This window comes from Ochotona curzoniae, unplaced genomic scaffold (assembly GCF_017591425.1).
Source record: "Ochotona curzoniae isolate NIBS_2020 unplaced genomic scaffold, NIBS_Ocur_1.0 contig_3498, whole genome shotgun sequence".
Lineage (NCBI taxonomy): Eukaryota > Metazoa > Chordata > Mammalia > Lagomorpha > Ochotonidae > Ochotona > Ochotona curzoniae.
The window spans coordinates 45,214,935-45,237,651 of NW_024465885.1; the positions used below are offsets into that span (position 1 = coordinate 45,214,935).

At 46.5% G+C, this 22,717-nt stretch overlaps 1 protein-coding gene across 3 annotated transcripts in view; it reads right to left on the bottom strand.

The window, feature by feature from the left end:
• Positions 1–22,717, bottom strand: part of RUNX1 (RUNX family transcription factor 1) — a 233,674-nt gene that overhangs the window by 34,111 nt on the left and 176,846 nt on the right. The window contains exon 6 of one of the 3 annotated variants that reach the window (XM_040980788.1): positions 6,192–6,383. The exons of the other annotated variants lie outside the window; for them this stretch is intronic. Coding sequence (XP_040836722.1) covers positions 6,192–6,383 — 192 coding nt within the window. The remainder of the gene's footprint in view (positions 1–6,191; positions 6,384–22,717) is intronic. 3 annotated transcript variants of the gene reach the window in all.

The following is a 22,717-nucleotide window of genomic DNA, read 5'->3' on the forward strand; positions in this document are numbered from 1 at the left end:
TTGGCTCAAAACCCATCCAGAAATCTGAAAGAACCTGTGTGGTTGGGGGCTGTGGTCTGCCACCCTGCTTGCTCTCAATTCCCAGCACAGCCTTCTTGTTAACTAAAGGGTTCCCACAATAGCTTTATTAAAAACTATCACTCTTCTCAACCAAACTTTCCATACACACACGTGCTGGTCTATACACTGGCAAGCAAGAGGGAAATTTTCAGAACATGTACAATCTACGGAAGGGAGATTTTTATCTTTGAAGCCCCGAGGTGAATGCTTTTTTCTCTTACTTAGAAAGGATCACCTGATCCCAGTGAGATGAACGGCATCCGTGGAAACATTCAACCTGAAAATGAAGCCCCGCTACAGTGTGGTTTATGATGATGAGGGTGTAGACAGCCTGCCACAGGGGTGCGCCTGTAAAGGGCTGTTTTATTAAGTACTTAGCCGTGAGGTGCTTGTAAACATATGGCCAGCATTTGAATGGTGTTGTTTAAGAGACTACAGGTCCACTAGCTCTCATCTATGATGCCTGGGACTGGAAACGTTTTGCACTTTGGACTTGCTCCACTTTTTGGAATATTTGTACACAATGGTATGTCATGGGGACGAAGCTCATGTGTAAACACAAGGCTCATGAAGGTTTCTAACATACCTTGTACATATGGGCTTATAATCTTACACAGCATCTTTGCATCAAGCCCAATTTGGTGGTGTGGAAATTTCCACTTGTCCCATCAGCGCACCCAGGTTTTGGATGCGAGAGTATTTCAGATTTCAAATGGTCTCCCTGGACTGCAATCGGTCACCATCCTACCCATAAACCACACAGGGACTTTGCAGCAGTTCCAACTACCTCTCAGGTGAGTGACTAGAAGGCAAAGGAAGAGATTCAAGAAACAAAGACCCAAGTAGCCTTGGACAGAAAGGCCTGAGGGTTTGTTGACTTAAAGGAAGCCCCCCTCCCCCTACAAACATTCACTCACAAACACAGCTTTCACTTTCTTCATAGCCCTGGCTCCTGCTCTAAATGTCTACCATGCGATACTTTACTCCGAGATCCCTAAACTTTCCTTTCAGGCATGGCTAATGTTGCACTGGCTCAGAACACACACAGAAACTGAGTCCCCGGGTTCCTGCTTGGATAGTGTTCCTGATCTGTTAACCCGCCTGTCTGCAGGAGAGAGGCCCGGCTGCTCGGACCTGCACCAAGCAGAGAGGCCTCCTCTACCCACTCCTGTCCCCCTTGGTTTCCTTTCTCTCTTCCTTGCGTTTTTAGGTACTCATGGCCCTGAAGCTTGTTTTCCATTATGGGTTCGGATGCTGCAGTCCTTGAAAGGCTCTGAATCTTGCCACATCCAGAGGACTCTTACTGTGTGATAAAATCACTCAGTTTTCAAGGTCATGGCAAGTCTTGAGAGTTGCTTTGTAGCCCCTCTGGATATTTCTCTTGGTGCAACCAGTAATTGGCTGTTTACAGACGCACATATGAGAATGTCTGGTGTTTAGTGTCTTTACTTCCGACTTAATCAAAGAGACGCAAACCCCACTTTGATTTTAAAATGCCAGAACAGAGGTGGGCATTGTGGTGCAACTTGTTAAGCCAGAGCCTGCAACTCCTGCATGTAGCATTAAGTGCTGGCTCCATTTCCTGCTGCTCTGCTTCCGATGCACTTCCTAGTTCATCTACCCGAGAAAGTATCAGAAGACAGCTCAAAGGTTTAGGCCCCAGGCACTCATGTGAAAGACCCAGATAGAGTTCCAGGCTTCTAGATTTGGTCTGGTCCAGCCCAGGCCATTATGGCCATTTGGGGAGTGAACTAGTAGATGAAAAATTGTTTTTGTTCCCTTCATCCCCTCCCTTACTGTGCGTGTACATACGTGTGTGTACATCTCCTGCTCTCTCTTTGCAATTCTTTCTTTCAAATAAATTAATAAATCTTTTTTAAAAAATAAGTAAATAAATAAATAACATGATGGAATGGTCAGAAAAAATAAAAGAGGGGGAAATCACCCCCGCAAAATAATGTTATGTGTTGGAAATTTTATCCCTGAGGTTGGAAAGGAAATTTTCTCCTCCTCCAAGAAAGTAGGGACATTTTCTTTTTCTGTCCAAAGGAAGACTTGAGACGGACATGAGCAACATCGCACAACTGAGAGGCTACGTCGACCCAAGAGCCCAACAGGAAACACCACCAGACCATGCTCTTTCAGAGTCACCTTAACCGCAGACTTTATACAAGAGGGAGACTAGAGAAAGGAAGGCGTCGGCCCCAGTGAAGCACACAGAGCGAGGCTGGGAAGCCCTGGCCTTGTCCTGGTGCCCTCATCACCTGTGCTTAGAGATTCTTTCCTGTGTTATGTTTTCTTTCCTTCCTGTCTTTAGAAGCAAATGTATACATGCCAAAGAAAGATAGTTTATAAAGGAGCCCATCACAACCCAGCACCAGAACTACGATAATCAATAACTAACCATGACAGAGTACATTCAACACAGGCTGCCGCACGAGCATGGCTAGCTCTCCCTGACACAGCCCACTAGCTCAACCGTCCTCAGGCCAAGAGCGCAACCCTAGAACCACCTGCCACCCCACGTGTATAGGTTTTGCAGCAAGAAGGGCCTGAGTTTGAGTTTAAGTTAATCATGGATGACCTGGGACATTTTTAACCTCTGAGATTTGACTTCTCTGCCTACCAACCATGTGACTGTATTATCTGTGTGAAAACAGAAGAACAATGCTCACCAAAGAATTGATTCATGCCAATACATATCACCACTAAACCAGTTAAAGAGTTAAACCTTGTGCTTCAATGTTTGAGGGAACCCATGCAAGAGCAAAGCTGGCTGCTTCATTTATCTGAGTTTGACCATCTTCTGCATCAGCAAGGATCACCCCATCTCCCCAGAAAGGGGGAAGTTACATCAGATTAAGTGGAGTTCATCATACTTGGTAAATCAGGAATCAAATTCTTAAAGCTAATTTCTTGGGTGGCCTGAAGTCACCTTTAGATAGAATGTTATGACCCAACAGCTACCAGTATCACTGTGTTCCTAGATGCTGTCCCACGCCATCTTTTAATAGGGGTAGAAAAGAGCTCTTCGCGTCTACTGCTAGAAGTTAGTGACGCCATCTTGACTTGCATACATACATGTGTAGCCATGACAAAATGGCTTTCTATTGAGTTTTAAGACCTGGTCAAATAGGAAGTTGAAATTAACCTGAGCCCTTTTATCATGAATACCTCAGCAAATAAACAGTGGTTTAGTGGCATGGCAACCAGCTCTCGCTTCTCTCTGCACTTTGTTCCAGACACTGAATCTGAATGATTCTTAGGCACATCTGACCCTAAATAAACAGAGGTGCTAGACTCTGGACATGATTTCCTACGGAGTAGGACGGGCTGGTAGGACCCTCCCTGGGAAGCTCTAGCTAGCTGTGTCCTCATCTTGCCACAAATTCCGGCCTTTTTTTTTTTTTTTTTTTTTGAGTCCCAAGTTACTTACACTTTTGGAATACTGAAAAGCAATACACAGGCTGCAGGGCCCACTGTATACCCATCTGACCACTTCAGAGACATCTTTCTTAGTACTGCTACTGCTATTCGAAAGGGAGTCATAAACATACACTGTGGGCCTTCCCGAATCCTCTTACATATAATATAGACGCTCTGGGGCTCAGCCTGGAAAATAACATCTTCCCACATGTCAAGCACAAAATGAAGGGCTTGGCTGAAAGAAACTTTCATATTATCCCTGTTCACTTTCTAATTTCAAGGAAAAGAGCCCCAGGGCCTACTCAAAACATGACGAATGTAAAACAGCATTTTCCTCTATGAGGGAGAAAGAAAAGCAGACAAAAGAAAAGGAAAAAAGAAGAAAAGCCATTTTATAGGAAAATATCCCAGGTACTTATTTTTGTTGGAAATGTTCTTCCTGCCATTCTACAAGTGAACCATGGGGTCTCAAATGCATGTTTTTAGAAAAAAAAAAATAAAGAACCTTAGCAGTGTCGTTCATGCTCTTGGAACAGAGACCTAGCCCCTCGGGTGCTCGAAAAGTGGGTTAGCTTGGCTAAGAGGTTGCAAGAGTTTTCAAATGAACAAGAAATGGGTGATGGCTGTTGTTAAACCCGATACGCCACTATGCAGCCAGAAGAAACTCCACTTACTGCAGTGCCTGCTGCCCCCCAGGACAAGAAGGCCCCCAGACCACCCCCCTTCATTTCTGGAAGGGGTGGGAATGGGAGAGGCATACTGACAAGAGGGAAATGAGATTCTATGGGGGACCCTTCCAACTTGCCCGCCTGTTGCTGAACTTTGTACGATCTTCAACAATGCCTGATGTTTCTGTTGTACTCTCAGACGAAAAGGGTGAAGCCCTTTATCAATCAGGCAGTATAAAGCAAGTCAGGCAGGGAGAGAAGAGGGGAGCAGTAATCTCCCCTTTGGTTTTACACCTATAGTCCTGTGGCTGGTGTGAGCACAAACGACCCCAAGCTCTAGATGAAGGAATCTCTTTGAGAGTTTCATTCCCTTTTGTAAAAAGAGACTTGCACTCCCAAGTCCATCACACTTGATGCTTTGTCAAGATTCAAACTGTCAAAATTTCTCGCTTTGGAGACCTGATCCATCTCTAGATGGGAAGTATCGCGCAACAGCCAACAGCATCACTCTGTCCTTAGAGCTGAACCCAGTCCATTGCTAAGATCCTATCCCAAAGCCCATCGTTTTCAGTGAACCATTTAACCCAACTCAACACGCACACGTGCATCCTGAAAGTTTTAGAAATAAAAAGTGCATATCTGAATAATTGTTAATGATCATTAAGCACCGAGAAATTGATTGCATGGGACGTCTTCTCAGATAGACCTGGGACTGTAAATGAGAGGTAGCCCCCTCAACAGCTGGGTGCACAGCACAGTATCCCACCGGAAGACTGCTACAGGGCTTTTCCACACTAACCAGAGAGCCTCCCCAAGAAAAGTCATGGCCAGAGCTGGTGGCGGAGGCTGCGGATGAGGCTCTGTGAGGGCTGACCCCACATGAAAGCTGTTGACCCCGAGGTGTCACCCCACAATACCACTCATGGCCAGAGAGGGCCTGAAGAGACTCCTTCCTGCAGTCCCAGAGGGGCAAGGAGGCACCATATCCCCGTTGCTGGCTGCCTGCCCCTTTCTGAAGATGTGTTATCTCTGCATTTGAGCTGAATAAGCCTCCTCCTTTGAGAAAGGGCTTTCACAGTGGCCATATCCTATACAGCTGTGTCCTGCAAGGCACCCAAAGCATGACTGTATTCTGGATATTTGAGATGGTATCACAGAGCAAACAGTCACTGACGTCAGTAGTCCTACAAGGTAAATGCATTGTGGGTATTATCTAATTTGGCACAGTGGGTCTTATGCAACCATTGCATCTTACAAAGTTCTTGCAATTGCCAGCTAGCCCAGTTGGATGAGCGACCCTGCATTCTCAATTGATTTTCAAATAATATCTTAGGTGTGATGGCATCCATAGATTCCATAGCTAAGAAATGAGCTTATTCAAGCAAACTCTGAACAAAACGCACAATATATACATACAGCTCGTCCTCCATGCCCACGATTCAACCAACCATGGAAAGGGAATATTTTGGGGAAAAAAATTGCATTCTAACTGAGTATGTATAAAATAGTTTTCTTGTCATAATCAGCTAAACAGCTCAGGACAACAATTTACATGCATTTACACTAAGAGAAGTCATCTAGAGATGATTGAACACACACAGGAATATGTGGATGGCTTACAATAAAGAAGTATCCTGCTACTTTACAGAGAGATTTAAACATCTTCATATGTAGAATTTGATGTGTGTGTTATGGGATTGTGGGATGGGGGTGCTGCAGCTCATGCCCCACAGATATCCAGGGTCACATGCATTACCCATTCAGCCATGCACCACCCCCACTTCCTGTCCCAGAGCTTTGCTTCTCCACCCAGGGATCTTGTTACCAGGCAGGGCTAGCTCAGTAGGCGCTTGCCCAGGACCTGCCACTCTGCATTCCTGACAAGTTCTCTGGGAGAAGGGGAGTGTTGCTGGTTCAGAGACCTTGGCTTGGAGAGAAATCATGGCTGGTTGGATGAGTTTTGGGCATGGGGCCAGGCTGCCGTGATGGTCTTGGTGTGGGCGAGGTGGGAAGTGGGCTCCATCCCCAGGTACTTACCCTGCATCTGACCCTGAGGCTGAGGGTTAAAGGCAGTGGAGTGGTTCAAGGAGGCCCGAGGGTTGGGCGTGGGGGCTGGGTGGTGTGGGCTGACCCTCATGGCTGTGCGCCGCAGCTGCTCCAGTTCACTGAGGCGCTCGGAAAAAGACAAGCTCCCGGGCTTGGTCTGATCATCTAGTTTCTGACGATGTCCTATTGTGAGGTGGGGTGGGATGGGGTGGGATAGGATGGGATGGGGAGGGATGGGGAGGGGAAGAGGAGGTAGGGGAAGAGGGAGGGAAGAGATCAGACAATGTATTGTAGATTTGCTAAAGTTGGGGGTTTTCTTCTCTTTCCCCTCCCTCTCCCCTCACCCACAACAAGGACTTGGAAAAGATTTGCCCACTGGGCTGGCTGCTGATAGAAAAATGTAGGACCTCCTGTTCCCGTAGTGGACTGGGGCCTCATTTATCACAGCAGCTGCGGGGTGGGAACCCAGCACCCACCCCAATCCCCTGAAGGTACCTCCAAGGGTCTGGGGCTTGGTGGTGATGGTGGGAAGGAAAGAAAAAAGGTGCATTAGTTGCTGGCATTTGGCCACACGCTGTGGGCTGAGCTAGGGCAGCCAGGAGAGGTGCTCTCCAGTGGCAAAGAACGGCTCCTCCTTACTGCAAAACCCAACCACCCGCAGGTCTGAGAGGCAATGTAGTGGGCCCTGGAGCTTAGCAACACACCCCTTCCTTCAGGAAACAGGGCGTGGTTGCAACCCCAGTCTCCCCAGGGAGGCCAGGCTTCCGGCTCCTTTGTGCACACAGGGTGCAGGCTGCTCAGGAGCACTCCCTCTTCTCCGAAACCCACTCCCCAGGTGCGCCCCTCAGAGGGAGAAGGCAGGAAGGTGCAGCCTGGGCCCAGGCCAACATTCTCAGGAAACCAGGCACCATGGAACCCTGAGGGGGCCTCCTATGATTCAGTGAGCATTTCCCAGGGAGCTTGAGAACCTAGGAACACTCAGTGTCTTTAGAGAGGGCACCTGTGCTCCCCCTGGTACTTGTCAACGTTATTGTCACCAGCAAGCAGCCGCCAAAGGTCACTCATAAGGGACAGAGTCTACTTTTCTCTCTTAATTGCCCATGAAAAGATCTTCAAACCCGTGGTGGAGCTGTGGACACAGCAGAACTAGGAGTGTCTCTCCTTCTTGCAAGATGGCTTCTCTCACTCCTTCAGCCACCAGGCTTGTTTGAATAAACGGTCCTTGACCAATCTCACAAACCCTGGAACCTCCAAATATAAACTTGGAGAAGTTACTGGCTTGAGGTCTCTAGCAGATACTCTTGGACTCATCCTGGTCCAAGCCGAAACTAGAAACAAGACCTCTGACTCCTTCCGCTTGCCCAGGGTCACTCAGCTCTCGGTGGCCACAGTTTTACAATTAAATTGTACTGCTTCTGCTATGATTCCACATCTCCGTGGCCTGCCCTTTCTTCCTGCCATGGGGCCCCTTGGCACAGTTCACACCGTCTCAGATTCCAAACCAGAAAAAAGGGCCTACTATATTGCAGTGATTTTATCATTAGCAATACCTGTTTGGCTCCAAAATGAGGAAAAACATGCAAGCCTAATATTTGTGCAGTTCAAAAGCAACACGCCTACTTTTCACGCGTCACCCAGGCAAATCTGGACTCTGATTCAGCTTTCCAGCCTACAACACTCAACTCAAAACGCAAACCCCCTGACTGACACAGGCTCAGCTCACATGTGAGAGGCCTCTTAGAGGCAACTTGGTGGGCAAGAGGGGACAAATCCCTGAATATCTTCTCATCCCCTCGGAAGTAAAAAAAAAATTATTTTTTGTAGAACATTCTATTTTGGTCAATCACAGTGTAACTCAGTGTCCCTGGAAGAAACTTTCCTGGACCCTTCCCTCCTCTTATCTTTGCGACAAGATTCTTGACTTCCAGATTATCAAACTGAAAAATCTGCAGTTTCCTTGCAGAAAAACATCACACACACACACACACACACACACACCTGAAACACAACAGTTCAGCTTTGAAGTCCCTGCCACAGCTGGTGCTTCTTACAAGGACTGAAGGGACAAATGGCAGGAAGCACGATTCTGAGCACTCTGTCACATTTGAAAGAATGCGATGGGCAAAAGGCTTCCCACACTGCTGTCCTCATTTCAAAACTGCACATTCGGACCTAGCACTGTGGCCTAGCAGCGAAAGTCGTCCCCTAGTATGCCCTGGGATCCCATAAGGGCACTGGTTTGTACCCTGGCAGCCCCACTTCCCACCCAGCTCCCTGCATGTGGCCTGGGAAAGCAGTCAAGCACAGCCCAAATCCTTGAGACCCTGAACTTGCATGGGAGACCCTGAAGAGGCTCTGGGCTCCTGGCTTTGAATCAGCGCAGCTCCAGCCATTGCGGCTGCTTTGGAAGTGAATTAGCAGACAGAAGTGTTTCCTCTCTGTATATCTGACTTTCCAACTAAAAATAAAATAAATCTAAAAAAAACAAAAAAACCCTGCACATTCCTGAGACACTCAGGGTATTTTTGAAGAACACTAGGTTAAGCTCAGCCTGTGACCCAGAGGAATGATGCGAGCGAGACTATTCTGAGTATGTGTTGTTGACCATGGTGAATCCTTTGGGCCAGCTTTTAAATCCACATTTGGCCGGCACTGCTGGCGACACATGCCACAGAGAAACCAAATCAGGTAAACCATTAGCGTGGCCAGATACAAGATGATATATATTTTTTTATTAGCCTCTCCCACCTCCCCCATTACCCTGTGCTTAAGAAGGCGGGGGGGAGGGGCGGTTAACATGTGAGCAGTTTCTGTACCAGCTAACACCTGCCAAAGCATAGTCATTTACAAGGATTAACTGATGACTGTCTGCTTTAGCAGGAATGTTCAGGCATAACTCTCAGAGAAAACAAGTCTACACTCTAAGCTATTTCCTAAGCCTGGAGACTCAGGGGGCTGAGTGCAATGCCTAAGGATTGGGGGAGAGTTCATTCCACACCCCCCACGTACCTTCCTGGGAATCAAGAAGAGAGTGACTGGGTTGCCCTTGGTGGGAACTTGACCCCATCCTCACAACAGGGCTTGGGGTGGAGGGAGGCAGCAGATGAGACTGTTACCATGTTCAAGGTGTGGCTCAGATGCACTTGTAAGCCAGGTCCAAGAAGTACCTAATTCTTCTTTTCTAAAACCATCGGACTTCAAGTGCCAAAGAGCAACATTTTGCATGAAATATAGGAGCTTCCGATACAAACTTCCAAGTTTCAGAAAATGAATACTTTATGTCTTCAATTTCCTGTATCTGAGTGCAATTAAAATGTCAATTTGCCCCCGCCTCCGGATTTTTAGTGGAGGTGTGTGGAAATTGTTCACTATCAAATTCTCTCGTTGAGTGCTAGGTTTCAGAGGGCCACAGGAAACTCAATCCTGGACTCAACCTTCTGGTAGAACAACCACGTAGCAATGAACACAGGCCTGCTGGCAGCCTGGCATTTCGAGTATGCTAGAAATCAATTGTGAATGTTTCCAGTTTTAGCAGTGCTAAAAATAGGGGCCACCTTAAGATTTCAGTGTACTCAATCTTAAGCAGACTTGAACAGGATCCTAAATTCTTCCATTACCATTTGCACATTTTCAAGAAAAAGTACTTGACTGAAATCTTATTACCTATGCAGAGTCTCAAAAAGCCAAAAAATTTTAAAAATACAGTATTTTGTGCTGGATAACGGAACCACTTTTCAATTTTTTTTTTCTTATAAAAACTATACTGAGCAGAGGCTGGCATTGTGTTACAATGGGTTGGGCCATGGTTTGGAATGCTAGCGTCGCATATCTGAGTGCTGGTTTGAGTCCTCACTTTGCTCCTTCCAATGCAGTTTCCTGCCGATGCAACTGGGACGCCGGTGCATCATGGCCCAAGTATCTGAACCCTTGCTACTTACATAAGGAGATTTAGATAGAATTCCTGGTTCCTTGGTTTTGGTATGGCTCAGATCTGGCTATTGCAGAAATACATGGAAATGAATCAGCAGGTAGGAGATTTCTCTCTCTCTTTCTCTCTCTCTTGCCCTGTCTTTCAAAGTAAATAAATAAACCTTAAAGTAATTACACTGAACAGTCATATATATCTCATTGATAAATGAACTGTCTTTTTCAAAATGTCACTGTGATGTGTAAGCAACTGAAATTTTTGATTTTTTTTTTAATCAAAGAAAACAGATTACGGCTCCATTGCCACATTTTCTTGGAAGAGTTTGACAAGAGAGACTTGGGAAATTTCTGGCAGTCAACAACATGTTAGTCCACATTTCCAATACGGGATGAGGAGTTGTCCTGAGGGATTATCAGCAGAAAAATTAGGAAGATGCAAACTCCCAGCACTGGCATGGTGAGTTCAGAAAAATGTGCACAAAGCAGTAACACCAAAAAGGTACACATTTCTGTGTGCATGTATGGAAAGTTGTGATTCTTCTCAAAGAATATATGGATTTTATGTGTTCCCTTTGCAAAAGGATATCTGTATTTCCAAAGGCTTTTGACACCCAATCTGCTAACTCACTACAAGGATCCTAACATGAGAATACATAAAAACATACAGAATTTTCTATGAAGATGGCTATAACCCGAAAGTTGATGTGTGCAGAGAACACCTCATGTTCCCAGTATTGAAGGCTAACTGGTTGTTTTCACGGTCAGCAGGGTTTTGTAGCAGTCATAGTAAACACAAATACAAATGTTCTTTGAAAGTGCTTGCAGGAGATGAAAAATACATGACTAATTGCAAATCTAACCAGTTGTCAGTCAAATTAATGTTGAGAAATACTGCCCAATATTATATCATTTAGATATCACTTTTATAATATATAACATCTATGACACAGATATGCAATATAGTATATACTATAATATATATTACATATGCATGTTTACATATCATCCAATATTATGTTGGTAGCTTCATGCCCCCTCCCCTCATTTCTTCTCATGTTATTAAGCACGGAGTTGGGGTACCTGAGAACTGGGGGGTAGGAGGTGAGGTTCAGAGAGTCTGTGTCACCCAGTTTCACACAGCCATTTAGAGAGGTTTAGGTCTGAAAAGATCTTTGCTCCTTCAAATCCTCCTGCCACATTCACACTGGACACACACACACACACACACACACACACGACCAGCAAGCACAAGTTTCTGGGACCCAAAGAAGACAGAGAGGAGAAGCACACACACCGCACATTTCCACCACAAGGGCACTGGAGTGCTTCAACCCCTGCACACTCCTGCTCCTGGCATGTACTGGGAGTCTTTCAGAGCCAGAACTAAACGGTGATCCCCAACAGGGAGCCTGGGCATGTGCTGGAGTTAGCTGGATTGGCAAGGTGGAGGTCCAAGCACTCTGGGAGTGTATGAGAAAGGGAGGCGCCTCTACAACAGGCACAGGAGCATCTGCAGTATGGCATGTCTGACCTGCAGAGTGCAGGGAGAGAAGACACCCACCACAGCTGGTTCCCAGGAACTGTACAGGAGCTCCCACGTCCTAAGAACGCCCACCATGAATACCAAAATCCACAGATGCTCAAGTTCCTTCTACAAAAGGAGGCAGTATTTGCATAGAGGAGTTTTTCAAAAAGTTTGTGGAAAAAAATATTAAAAGATAAACTTGCTTGGAGGCCATGCAGCTTTTTTTTTAATAGTACACATTTTCCACCAGCTTTTTTGGTGCTCCTTTATATGCACTGATTTTAAAATGTTTTCCCCTCAAAATGAATGTACTTTGAACATCCATTTTCCCATGAAATTTTTGAAATACAATAATAATTATCCACACACATTCTGTTGATACTCTAAATCATCTCTAGGCTACACAGAATATCTGAGAACACACAAGGCTATGAAAACAGTTGTTGTATTGCGTAGTGGAATAGTAACAAGAAAAAAAGCTCACATAGCCACCACTGTTGCACATTTTGGATACGCAGTTGAGTGAATCCACCAATTTGGAAGCAAGGAGACAACAAGGAGCAATCGTCTACCAAGCTGTGTTTAGACTAGGTATCCATGACACTAAGAGATGCCCTGTTTCAGCAGTAACTATTTGGTGGTCTTTCCTTCCCTTTTTAACTTGTTGATTCATATAAAGCAGGTGAAAATGCCTAAATTCTACCGTTATGATGGTGACAACCAGTTAGCTCATCCTATCGAAGTGACTGTCACCCCAGTAGGGTTGAACGATACGTAGAGCCCCATTTTCAAATAGAAAGGAACTTCTGCTCTTCATGTAAGGGCGAACTTTGGCGAACGGCAGGAAGGGGTTCCCTGAGTCACTGAGACCTCCACATGCCCACAGGATCAGGGATTCTCGCACGTTCTCTAATCCTCTGTAAAGAAAAACACCTGGCACGAGGGTGCTATGACTACCAGGTAGGGCATTAACAATTCTTGATTCGAAATCTGCTTTTCCATCACACTCTGCTGTGGACAAGAGCAAGTCTCTTCATCGCTCAGCCTCCTTATCTGGAAGCCAGGAATTAAAGGACTAAGGCGGATTACTCCAAGGGGCTCTAAAAGCATCCATCGCAATTAGATCTGTGGTGATTATCTCCTCAGCCAGTGCTGGTTGGATGACTCTAAGCAAGGCTTTTACTTAAACAACTTTGTGTGATATTATGATTTCCCAACTTTGCCTTTTGTCTTTTTTTCTCTTTCCCAGGCTGTTGGGAGTCATGCTGGTCTTCAGAGCTCTAGCTGATCTCCAAAAGGGATCTGATTGCATGTGGCCAGCCCCACCTTTCTAAGGTGCTGGTGGCTGGCGCCTTCCCTCAAAGCATCCTAAGAATTCACGCTCTCCCTCCTGCTGCTGTCATCAGTGTCCTTCGGGGCAGACCCACTGTAATACACCTGGACGGCAATTTCCATCAACCCCCTTTTCTCTTCTCTCAAACCTTCACGCAGTTCTGTTTCTGCCTCTTTCCCAAGGCTAAGTCCAGGAGAGATGGGAACTCAACATTCACCTTAAAATCTGCAAGGTTGTTATCGGGGGCTAGAGTTGGAAGGAAAGCAACCCACTCTACTGAACCTTAGTCCAGGCCCCCACCTCCCAGCTTCTTGGATGGGTAAGAATGATGACACGTTGGGGCCTCACTGGCTAACACTTCCCATCTGCTACACGTAGAAGATGGGTTGGTGAATTAACACTCATCACCTCCCCCACTCTTCCCCACACACTTCCAGAGCAGGGCTTCAGTTCTCCTTGCTGGGGCCTCTCCTACCTCCTAGAGGTGGATAAAAACCACACCAAACACACAGAAAATCCTACGAGGATGTCAGCTCTTCTTAGGCCCCATGAGCATTTTCTACTTCCTTGGGGGGAATCCTAGCGATTCCGGCAGGGACATCCAGGCCTTCGGCTGAGAAGAACTTTGGTTCTCTTCTGTTCTCTTGCAGGGGGCAACAGGCAAGCGAGTGTCCACTGAGCCTCCAGTGGACTGAGTCAGCCTGATCGAGAAGGTCAGCTGGGTTCTCAAGTGCAGAGCGCACACTGTGGAGGCCAGGCTGGCATCCTGCTCCATTTCTTGAGGCGGACAGCTCTTACTCGAAACTTTCCATAGTGCTCTAGCCATGGAGCCACCTTGCCCTGGCTCCTGCAGCACGGCCCCGGGGGTCTTTCCTCGTTCCCCCATACCTGATACCTGAGGCCCTGCCTCATGCCCTCCCCCTCTCCATCCTGAAGTATTTACTCAAACGTTCTAAAAGAATGCCTGAACACTCCAAGATGCAAACTCTCCTGCATCCAACTGATCAAACCTCAGCCCTTGTATTTTGTTTTTATCTGCATCGCTCAGTTACACTCCAGTGGTTTGTGTATGCCTGCCGTGCTGGAAGGCTCACCACAACAGGGGAGGGTCTCTTCTCACGCCTGTGAAAACCTCTAGCAAGTGGTAGGCTCACTAAACGCTGATGCAATGACCAACTGACCTAATGAGTCCTTCACACCTGGAGCCACCCAGCCTTCTTCCACGAGAAGGTAACCACTCACTGGGTCAGAGAATGCTGGGATTCAAGTCAGCTGAAACCTGACTACAGAAAAAACTGCTGCGTGCCGAGAGACACTACAAGCGAGCACATGAAGTTTCATGGAGAGCTGTCTCATTAGACGTTACATCAGTCAGCAAAACTTATCTTCTCCTTTTTCCTTTCATCACACTAAAAACTATGGAAGAATCCATAAAGGATCCTGGTGCTAAGTTGAGTATAGCACCCTGACGGAAGCAAAGAACAGCAGTGGTTTCTCTTGTCTTTTTGCAAGGACTACATTCAAACATACACATTACACACACATATACATATATGCAACACACATATACACATCATATAGTTAGACAAATGGCATACATGCACCACAAACACACCAAGGATGCACACATTATACACACACACACACCACATACATATCATGTCCATACACACACGGTGCACACACACCAAATGCACAGCATACATATACATCTTGTACTTCTATGCACAGCAAGCATGCCCACACACATCCATACTCACATAGTAAACATGTACCATACGCATACCATATAAATATGCACATGGCATATACACTGTACACACACCATACACATGCATACATTTCATTTACCTGCACACGTAACATATACAGAACACACATTGCATACATGTTATACATACCATACTTATACACTGTAATCCATACATGCGGCATATATTCAAATACCACACAACACATATATACATATATCACTTACACACTACCCACATATATCACTTACATATAAAAGCTGCACATATGCAACACACACTACACATATATGTCACACACAACAAACATGCACATACATGCAAGACATGCACATACATACAAATCACACACACACTGATTCTGCCTTAACAACTCACACAGACACACACACACAGATAGCCAAATGCACACACAAACAGAAGCAGCAGCACACAGTCACCCTCAAGAGACTCACAGGAACCCAGATTTGTTCTCTGACACAGTGCCTGCTTCAGGCAGACTGGGGGCAAGGGGCTGAGAAAGGGAACGATTTGGTGGCAGGATGGGGGCATGGCAGAAAGGTGAATATTCATTCCTGAAATACACCTGCAGCCTTTGAACAACTTTGGCATTCACGTGTGGACCAAGGCTAGCCTTGCCAGGCCTGCGGGAAAGCAAAAACCACTCCACCTGTGACGGCTGGCATAACTACCAAGGACACACTGCATGAGTCTGGACAGGAACCAGGTAGACTGCGGGCCCACGCAGCACTGGATGATGCCTCAGCCGATGCTGAATGGATGAGTGAATACATACACGGCCCCTCTCCTGGGACAGACTCATCCCAGGATGCTAGCCCAGGTGTATGCTGGACACTCACACCCCTTCATACTTCTTTAAGGACCCAGGAAATTCCCTGCTGTTTCTATAAAATTGTGCCTGTTGGGTCCCAGGGGCAGCCTCCAAGGGTGAGCCCGGTCTGGTGTCATCAAAGTCAAGGCTTGTGGGAAGAGGCGGCCACCACAAAACCCTTGAACGGTGGCTGGAGCTGAACTGGCTCTGAGCATTTGCTGGTAAGAAAACCACAGAGGAACACTTCTTTGAGCTCCACCTTGCACCATGCTGAGAGCAAACTTGCAGGTAGTTCCTGGGCTGACAGCTTCATTCAGGCACCAGGCTGACTTTTACCTCCTGCTGTTAACAGGAGCTGGGAGCAGCCACCAGCTGGCAAGTGGCTACTTGCCTGGCCTGCCCTCTTCCCTCTTCCTGGTGACACTGGGAAGGAACATTCTCTGTATCCTGAGAAACCAAGACCCTCCCCGCTCCCCATTCACCCTGGTCACCAGACCAAAGGCCCAGGTCTTGAGCAGGGTGTACAGGCCACACAACTTCAGTTACAGGGAGAGGGAAGAGAAGGTGTCGTTCCTTCCCCAGGAAATGCCACAACCTTCTCTGCTCAAAGTCTTCCCCAGACTTCCTCCAGAGGCCAACCCTAACCCTGAGCCTTGGGGCTCAGGAAGCCTGGCAGGTGTGCTCAACTTCCTGGCTCCTCTCTCACTCTGTTACACAGGCTTTGGGAACGCTGCCTTTTCAATAAACTGCACTCTCCCCTCCTTCCAGTGGCCCAGCAGTTCCTGTGCTGTGCCGTGGAAGGCCTCCCGGGTGTCGGAGCAAAGCAGATCCAGCAAGAGAATTCTGCCCCACGCACGCCCTGTGGTTGGTTGATCTCTCTTCCCCACCCCCTCCTCTAAAAAAAATTTTTTTTGTAACCACTTCTGCTTTCTTCATTTTTCTTTGCAGCTGAGAGATATAGTAAAACTACTGTATGGGAGTTTTGAAAGCAGGGCCTCCGAGAGCTTTCCAAACGCCATACAAGCCGGTTATTCTCTGCCTTGTTTTCTTTGGCTGTGAGTTGGTAGCCCAGAGTGAGTCAAACAGTATTAACTTTCAATAGGGAAGCGGTGTGGTCAACCGAAGCTGTTTGCGGCTAGATCGTGAAGATAGGTAGGGCAGGTACTGAAGAACAGCCCATAATACTTGGAGGAGGCAGAGCGGGGAGGCAGCCCCAGCTCAGGACCACTCTGACAATCAACACGAGTCACACCGGTTCTCTTTCTCCTTGGCCGAGGAATTAACACCAAGCTCCCTTTGGGAAGCTGGCCACACTGGGGCTTGGACAATCGAGGCACTTTGTGGATTTCAGGACATGTGTGTGTGTGTGTGTGTGTGTGTGTGTGTGTGTGTGTGATGTTGTCCAAGTCATGGAAAATTGGGTTAGCACGATTTCCCCGAATGAAGCATGGAGCAATGTGGGGCTGACGGGGTGGGGGCTTTATTCTCGTTCCCCAGCCTGGGCCAAGAGTCCATTCCCAGCTTGCTCAGTCTCCCCACCCGCGGCTGACCACAGTGCCCTGGTTCCGACAGCACACTGGCTACTTGCAGGAGGTGAGACGGACCTCACAAATCACTGAGCCTGCATTTCTGCCCCAGGCCCCTGCACCTTGCCCCCTCCGAGGTGGTCTGAAGCTGCTCCCTGTGTCTCCCACAGCCAGGCAGGGCCAGAGGCCACGCGTGGGTTCCCTGGCCTGCGTTCTTCCATAGGGCCGGCCTCTCCCTTGCCCAGGGCTCAGGATTCTTTTTTAGAGTTCAACAGAGCAGCTCCGGAGCATGGCCCAGCCCTCAAGACTCAAATTTCAGCACTTTCCAGTTCTTTCTCCCTGCACTTGGCTACCACTGTATGCTGAGTCCGGCAGAATAAGCTAAGAAATAGACCGTGTTCCTCTAAATTTGCTCCCCACAGTGACTGTCAGCAGGGGAACCGGACCCTGAGCAGCCCTGGGCCCCTAGCAGCTGCAGCTTGGGACTGGTCTGAAGAAACCAGCACGAAATCTCCACGGTGTAGCATTTCGCCTTGCTGAAATCTAATCCAGAAATCTTGGGCGAGCAGCATGTATAAAAAGCCATGGGTGTGGGGGTGGAATGGGCGGGCGTGGTGGAGGGCTGAAGCACCCTGATCTTGCGTGGGTCGGGTCTGACATTCCCCTGAAACTTCCGGCTTTGTGAAAGTTTCTTGGGAAGTAACGGAAAAAACTACAACGTTTTAGAAGAACAGTTAGGTTTTGAAAAGGAAAATTCCATTCATGTCAAACTCTATTTTCAGTTGCTTAATTTTCTAAAGTTTCTCAAGTTCTGACAGTCTGAAGATGTAGGCAAGAAAATGTTCAGATATTCTACTGGCAATGATAAAATTTTTCTAAGTATGGAATAATAATAGTGGTGGCTGATTTAAATTGTCTTTTTTTTCCCTCTGCAATTTTCTTTTCACCAATCCTGAAAGACACAAGGAGATGAAAGCTACCTTCAAGAAACCGATAATTGCTTGAAGATCCCTATGATTTCCATATAATACACATGAAACAATAATAGATATTCCTGTTATTATTACCAACCATCTAAATAGCTATTATACTTCCATTACCTAACGGATAGACAATTAAAAAAAAAAAATCCGAAAAACATCACCTCAATTCATCCAAAACAGCCCCGATGCAATAGACAGGGCTCCCACAATTATTCCCATCTTATAAACGGCCCCATGGAAGCTTCTAGTCACAAGGTGCTCAGTGCGTGGTTCAGACACAGCTACGTTTTCATAAGATCCTATCTGCATCTAGGGGAACAAAACGGCAGGAAAGGCAGTATGGGCAACCAGTCCATGAGTCAACAGGGGAAGCGGCCCCTGAGGCCAGCTCAGCACCTGGGCATTTGGAGTTAAAACAGGTAGAGTGGAAGGAAAGCAAGAGAAGAGAAGCTTTGATTATATAGATTCCCGAATACCCCATTGGCCAGGATTTTTTTTTTCCTTTTTTCACCAAACTTGGACATGACAAATATGGGGTCCCCACTTGGACAGAATTCCATCTGCTTCCCCTTGGCAAAGGCTGTGGGATGAGCAAAGGACCTGGCTGTGTCGTAACATGAGACCTGGCTTATGTCGTGGCGTGAGACCTGGCTGTGTCGTGGTGTGACAGCCAAGCCCCGCTTGCCCACATGGATCACATCTGTGGGCCCAGACAATTCTTTTTAGTTTTTGCAGCTATTGAGAAAAAAAAAATGTGCTGTACTGAACATACACAGAATTTATTTTTGCTCACCCCTCTTGCAAGCACTAGGTCATCCTATTATTTATTTATTAAAGAGAGGTAGAAAGAGAGAGCAAGAGAAGGAGGAGAGAAAGGCAGAGACCTCTCAAAATGCTGGTTCACTCCCCCAGATGTCCTCGACAGCTAGGGTGGAGTTAGGCCTAAACCATGGGCTGGGAACTCAACCCATGGTTCCCAAGCCAGTGACAGGGACTCAGCTTGGAGCCGCCACCTGCTGCTTCCCAGGATATAAAGTGGTAAGCAGCCTTAGAACCTGTGATGTGTGTACCCAAGTGCGTCTTAACCACCAAGTCAACATGCCCACTCCATGCTATTTTAAGTGAGGGACTTGAACATCCTGTGATGTTGACATCCTCTGGTGGGGAGGGGTATCTGGGAACCAAGCCCCAGTGGCTACAGCGGGACAAGGCTTGGGAAGATTCGTGTGGTCAAGGGGAGCCAAGGGCCATCTGCCACCACGGCAGGCTGCTTCTGGGATTTGTCTCACTGAATCCTCACATCCATAGCAGAGTGGGACCCATTCTACAGATGGGGAAGATGTGACACGCAGCTACTAAATCACACAGATGAGGCTGCAGGCCAAGCCTCTAGGCCTCAAATTCCTCCCCTCCCGCTCTCCAGCACTTGGTGGCTATTGTAGGTCTGGATTCTGGGACGTAAGCAATGCCAGAGAGAAGCAAAGGAAGGATCCCTGTGTTTCCTCTTGGCTCTTCAACATGAATGAAGTGGAAATATCATAAAACCACTCAGTGGTAAGTAAAAAAACAGTGATACCAGGAACAAATACAGAAAGGGCCATAAATTTATATAGTACCTAAGAACTCACTTCTTCCAAATGTTGACTTTTCATCTCAAATGACCAGAAGATGGCTTCTAAGTCGTGGTAAACAAAAGCAGAAAGAAAAAATCAAACAAACAAATAGAATATCAGATGTTCAACGTTTCAGGACAGGAAAGTACACTGAAAGATTTCGAGAACAGTCTGGCTTTTAGTCAATATTTGCTTTAATGGAACCTGAGTATATGTAAATCTTGGAAGTCCCAAAGTAATGTATTGCCATTAACTTTCTTTATTGGGGTCCAGGGACTTGGCAGATTAACTCCATTGTGTTACTTTAAAAAAGGCAAACAGAAAGGAGCTTTGCTTTGGGTACTTCAATGGCTTTTTTTTTTCCTCCTGGCCTTAGCTTTCACCTATGGATATGGATCCAGAACACTTGGCAACTGACTACCTGAATTATGTTGGTGACACTGTAAAAGTCCCAAGCACAAGGTGATGGCGATCATATTATGAAAAAGGCATTTCCCATCCAACTTGGTGTCAGCGTCTTGCCACACGTCTGATCACACAACTGTGACAGTCATGGATTACAACCTACTTTATTTCTTCCGCATTTCAACATTTAATGCTGTCACAGCAAAAGAAAACAAAAAAGCTTTTAAAAAACACAGAACAGGGGAATGAAGAAATGGCAAACTAGTTAAAGCTAACAGACACAGAATCAGCGTGTGCATGTAGCTTTGACTTGCTTAGTGTAGAAACTCGTGTGTGTGTGTGTGTGTGTGTGTGTGTGTGGTACTGGCAGTTTTGAGAGACTGGGTCTTTCAAATGTTAACTAATTCCCTTGTGAACCACAAGGCTTGCTGGGAAAACCCTGAACCTGTGAGAAACTTCAAGGAGAGATTTCTTCCCAAACAGAAAGTGACTAAGGAATGAAAAAAAAAAAATCATGATTTCGCTCAAAAGTGGAGAAGTAGACGTGGTATAACAGGCCATGATGCTGTGACCCCAACTGTCATCCAGCAGCCAGCAGTGGCTTCACCTTCTCACGTGGGAGAGACACACGTGGCCACCACCCAAGTAGCCCAGGCAGGGCAGCCCCGTCGGCCTCAGGGCACACAGACAGTGGACACAGGAAATCTTCAGTGGGTTTCTGAAACTCAAAGGGTGGCGGCCCATGTTTCCCTGCATGCGGATCTTGGCTGCGGCTAAGCAGTAGTTTATTATGCGTTTACACAGTAGCTCCCACATCCATGACTCAACTGGTTTTAGCCAAAAACAATTGTAAAAAAAAAAAAGTCACAAACTTTTTCTTGTAGTTCTTCTCTATCCAGGGTACAACTGCGTACAACTGCTTATACTCCATGCAGCCCACCAGAGCGTGTGTGGCTTCTATGCAAATGCTGCATTCACGGAGTTCTGTATCCATGAGCGTTCTAGAATCCATCCCTTTCTGGCACCGAGGGGTGACTACTCTGTGCTCCATTATTTTCCCTGTGGAGAGGCTGCCTCATTCGGCCATCACACTGGGTGCCTACTCCGTAGGTACGGATGGAATCCACAGCTGGTAAGGGATAGTCAGATGAGAGCTCTGACCACGAGTGACCCTGCCACATTCCTGGGCACTTGTGTAGGAGAGTGGCACAGGTCCTTCTGGGACTGTCACATGCAAGCTGAACAGGCACCACAGGCAAGATCTTGGGCACTGAGTTTTTCCCTCCTCCCACTTCCCAAGTTTTTCACAAAGTGCAACATTTAGGGGCAAGGCCATTGTACCCATTAGGGGCTTAGGAACCATGCCCAGATTCTTTCAAGGGCCCTGTAAATAATGCCAGGAAAGAAATTTTACTGGTTCTAAATACAAAACAGAAATTGGAAAAAAAAATCAAAATGTATAAATGTTTAATTAAATGTCAAAAAAAGCAACCTTATGGCAACTTCATGAATTTTTAAATTTAGGATTCTCAAAGCTCCTTTGTTTTTTCAGTTACAAAAGTATTCCAAAGTTCAACATGGGCAGTGACTGACCTCTTCCCAGAACATGTTCTGAGCCAGGTGTTGGTCTAAGCACTTCACAAGGCTGTCACATTTGGCCTCACAGCTTCATGATGCTAGCAGGCCACTGTCCATATATCAGAGGTTCAACCAGACCAGTATTCCTGCAGGCATCAGTGTATCCACAAGGTACCTAGTGCTGATGTGGGGACTTCACCTTTGTTGTAATCACAAGTTGATGGCAGAGAAATCAGGGCCACAGTAAATTAAATAAGCTAGTCATGGCCAGAACTTTTTTTTTTTTAATCTAACTATAGCACCCTTTCAAAAACTCACAACAAAAAAGAATCCCTAACATACAAGCTGGGCACACATGGATTTGTCTAATGTGATGCAGGGTGGCCCAGGAAAGGAGCTCAGGGACCTTGGGGAACCTGAATTGTTTTGCTGACAATCTTTTGTTACCCCCTTTGAGTGGGAATTAATTTAGAGATTATCTTGTTCCATTGCCTGGTTCGGCAGAAGAGGAAAATGAGGACTAAAGTGCTAAAGATAATTGCCCGAGTTCACACCCACAGGGCTGGTGGCGCCAATGTGAAAACCCAGGTCCCCAGGTTCATGATCCAGAAATCTCTCTACATGTTTGAAGCTTAAGAAACGGAAGCCTAAATGCAGACAGGATTTTTTTTTCTTCTTTAGCACATCACATAATAAATGCTAACAAGGACCAAGATATATTAATTTAGATCTCAGCTGCAGTGCCGTGGCATTCAAAACAATGACAAGATTTTGCTACAGTTTGAACAGAAAAGGAAATCTAAAGTGACAGTTTAATTTCTACGACATGTCTCTCTGCTCCTTGCTGCCCCAACACTAAGAGTGTGCCTCGATCATTTATTTCTGCGTGTTCTCACTGGCACCTGGTAGCAATTCTCTTTCTCTGTTTTACAATGATACAAACATCAATCAATCAATCATAGGCAGGTTTTGCATAAGACAGGGCTGGGGACCAAGACTTGATTCCAAGATCCAAGGGATGAGCTCTTGCCACCCCTTCCCAGT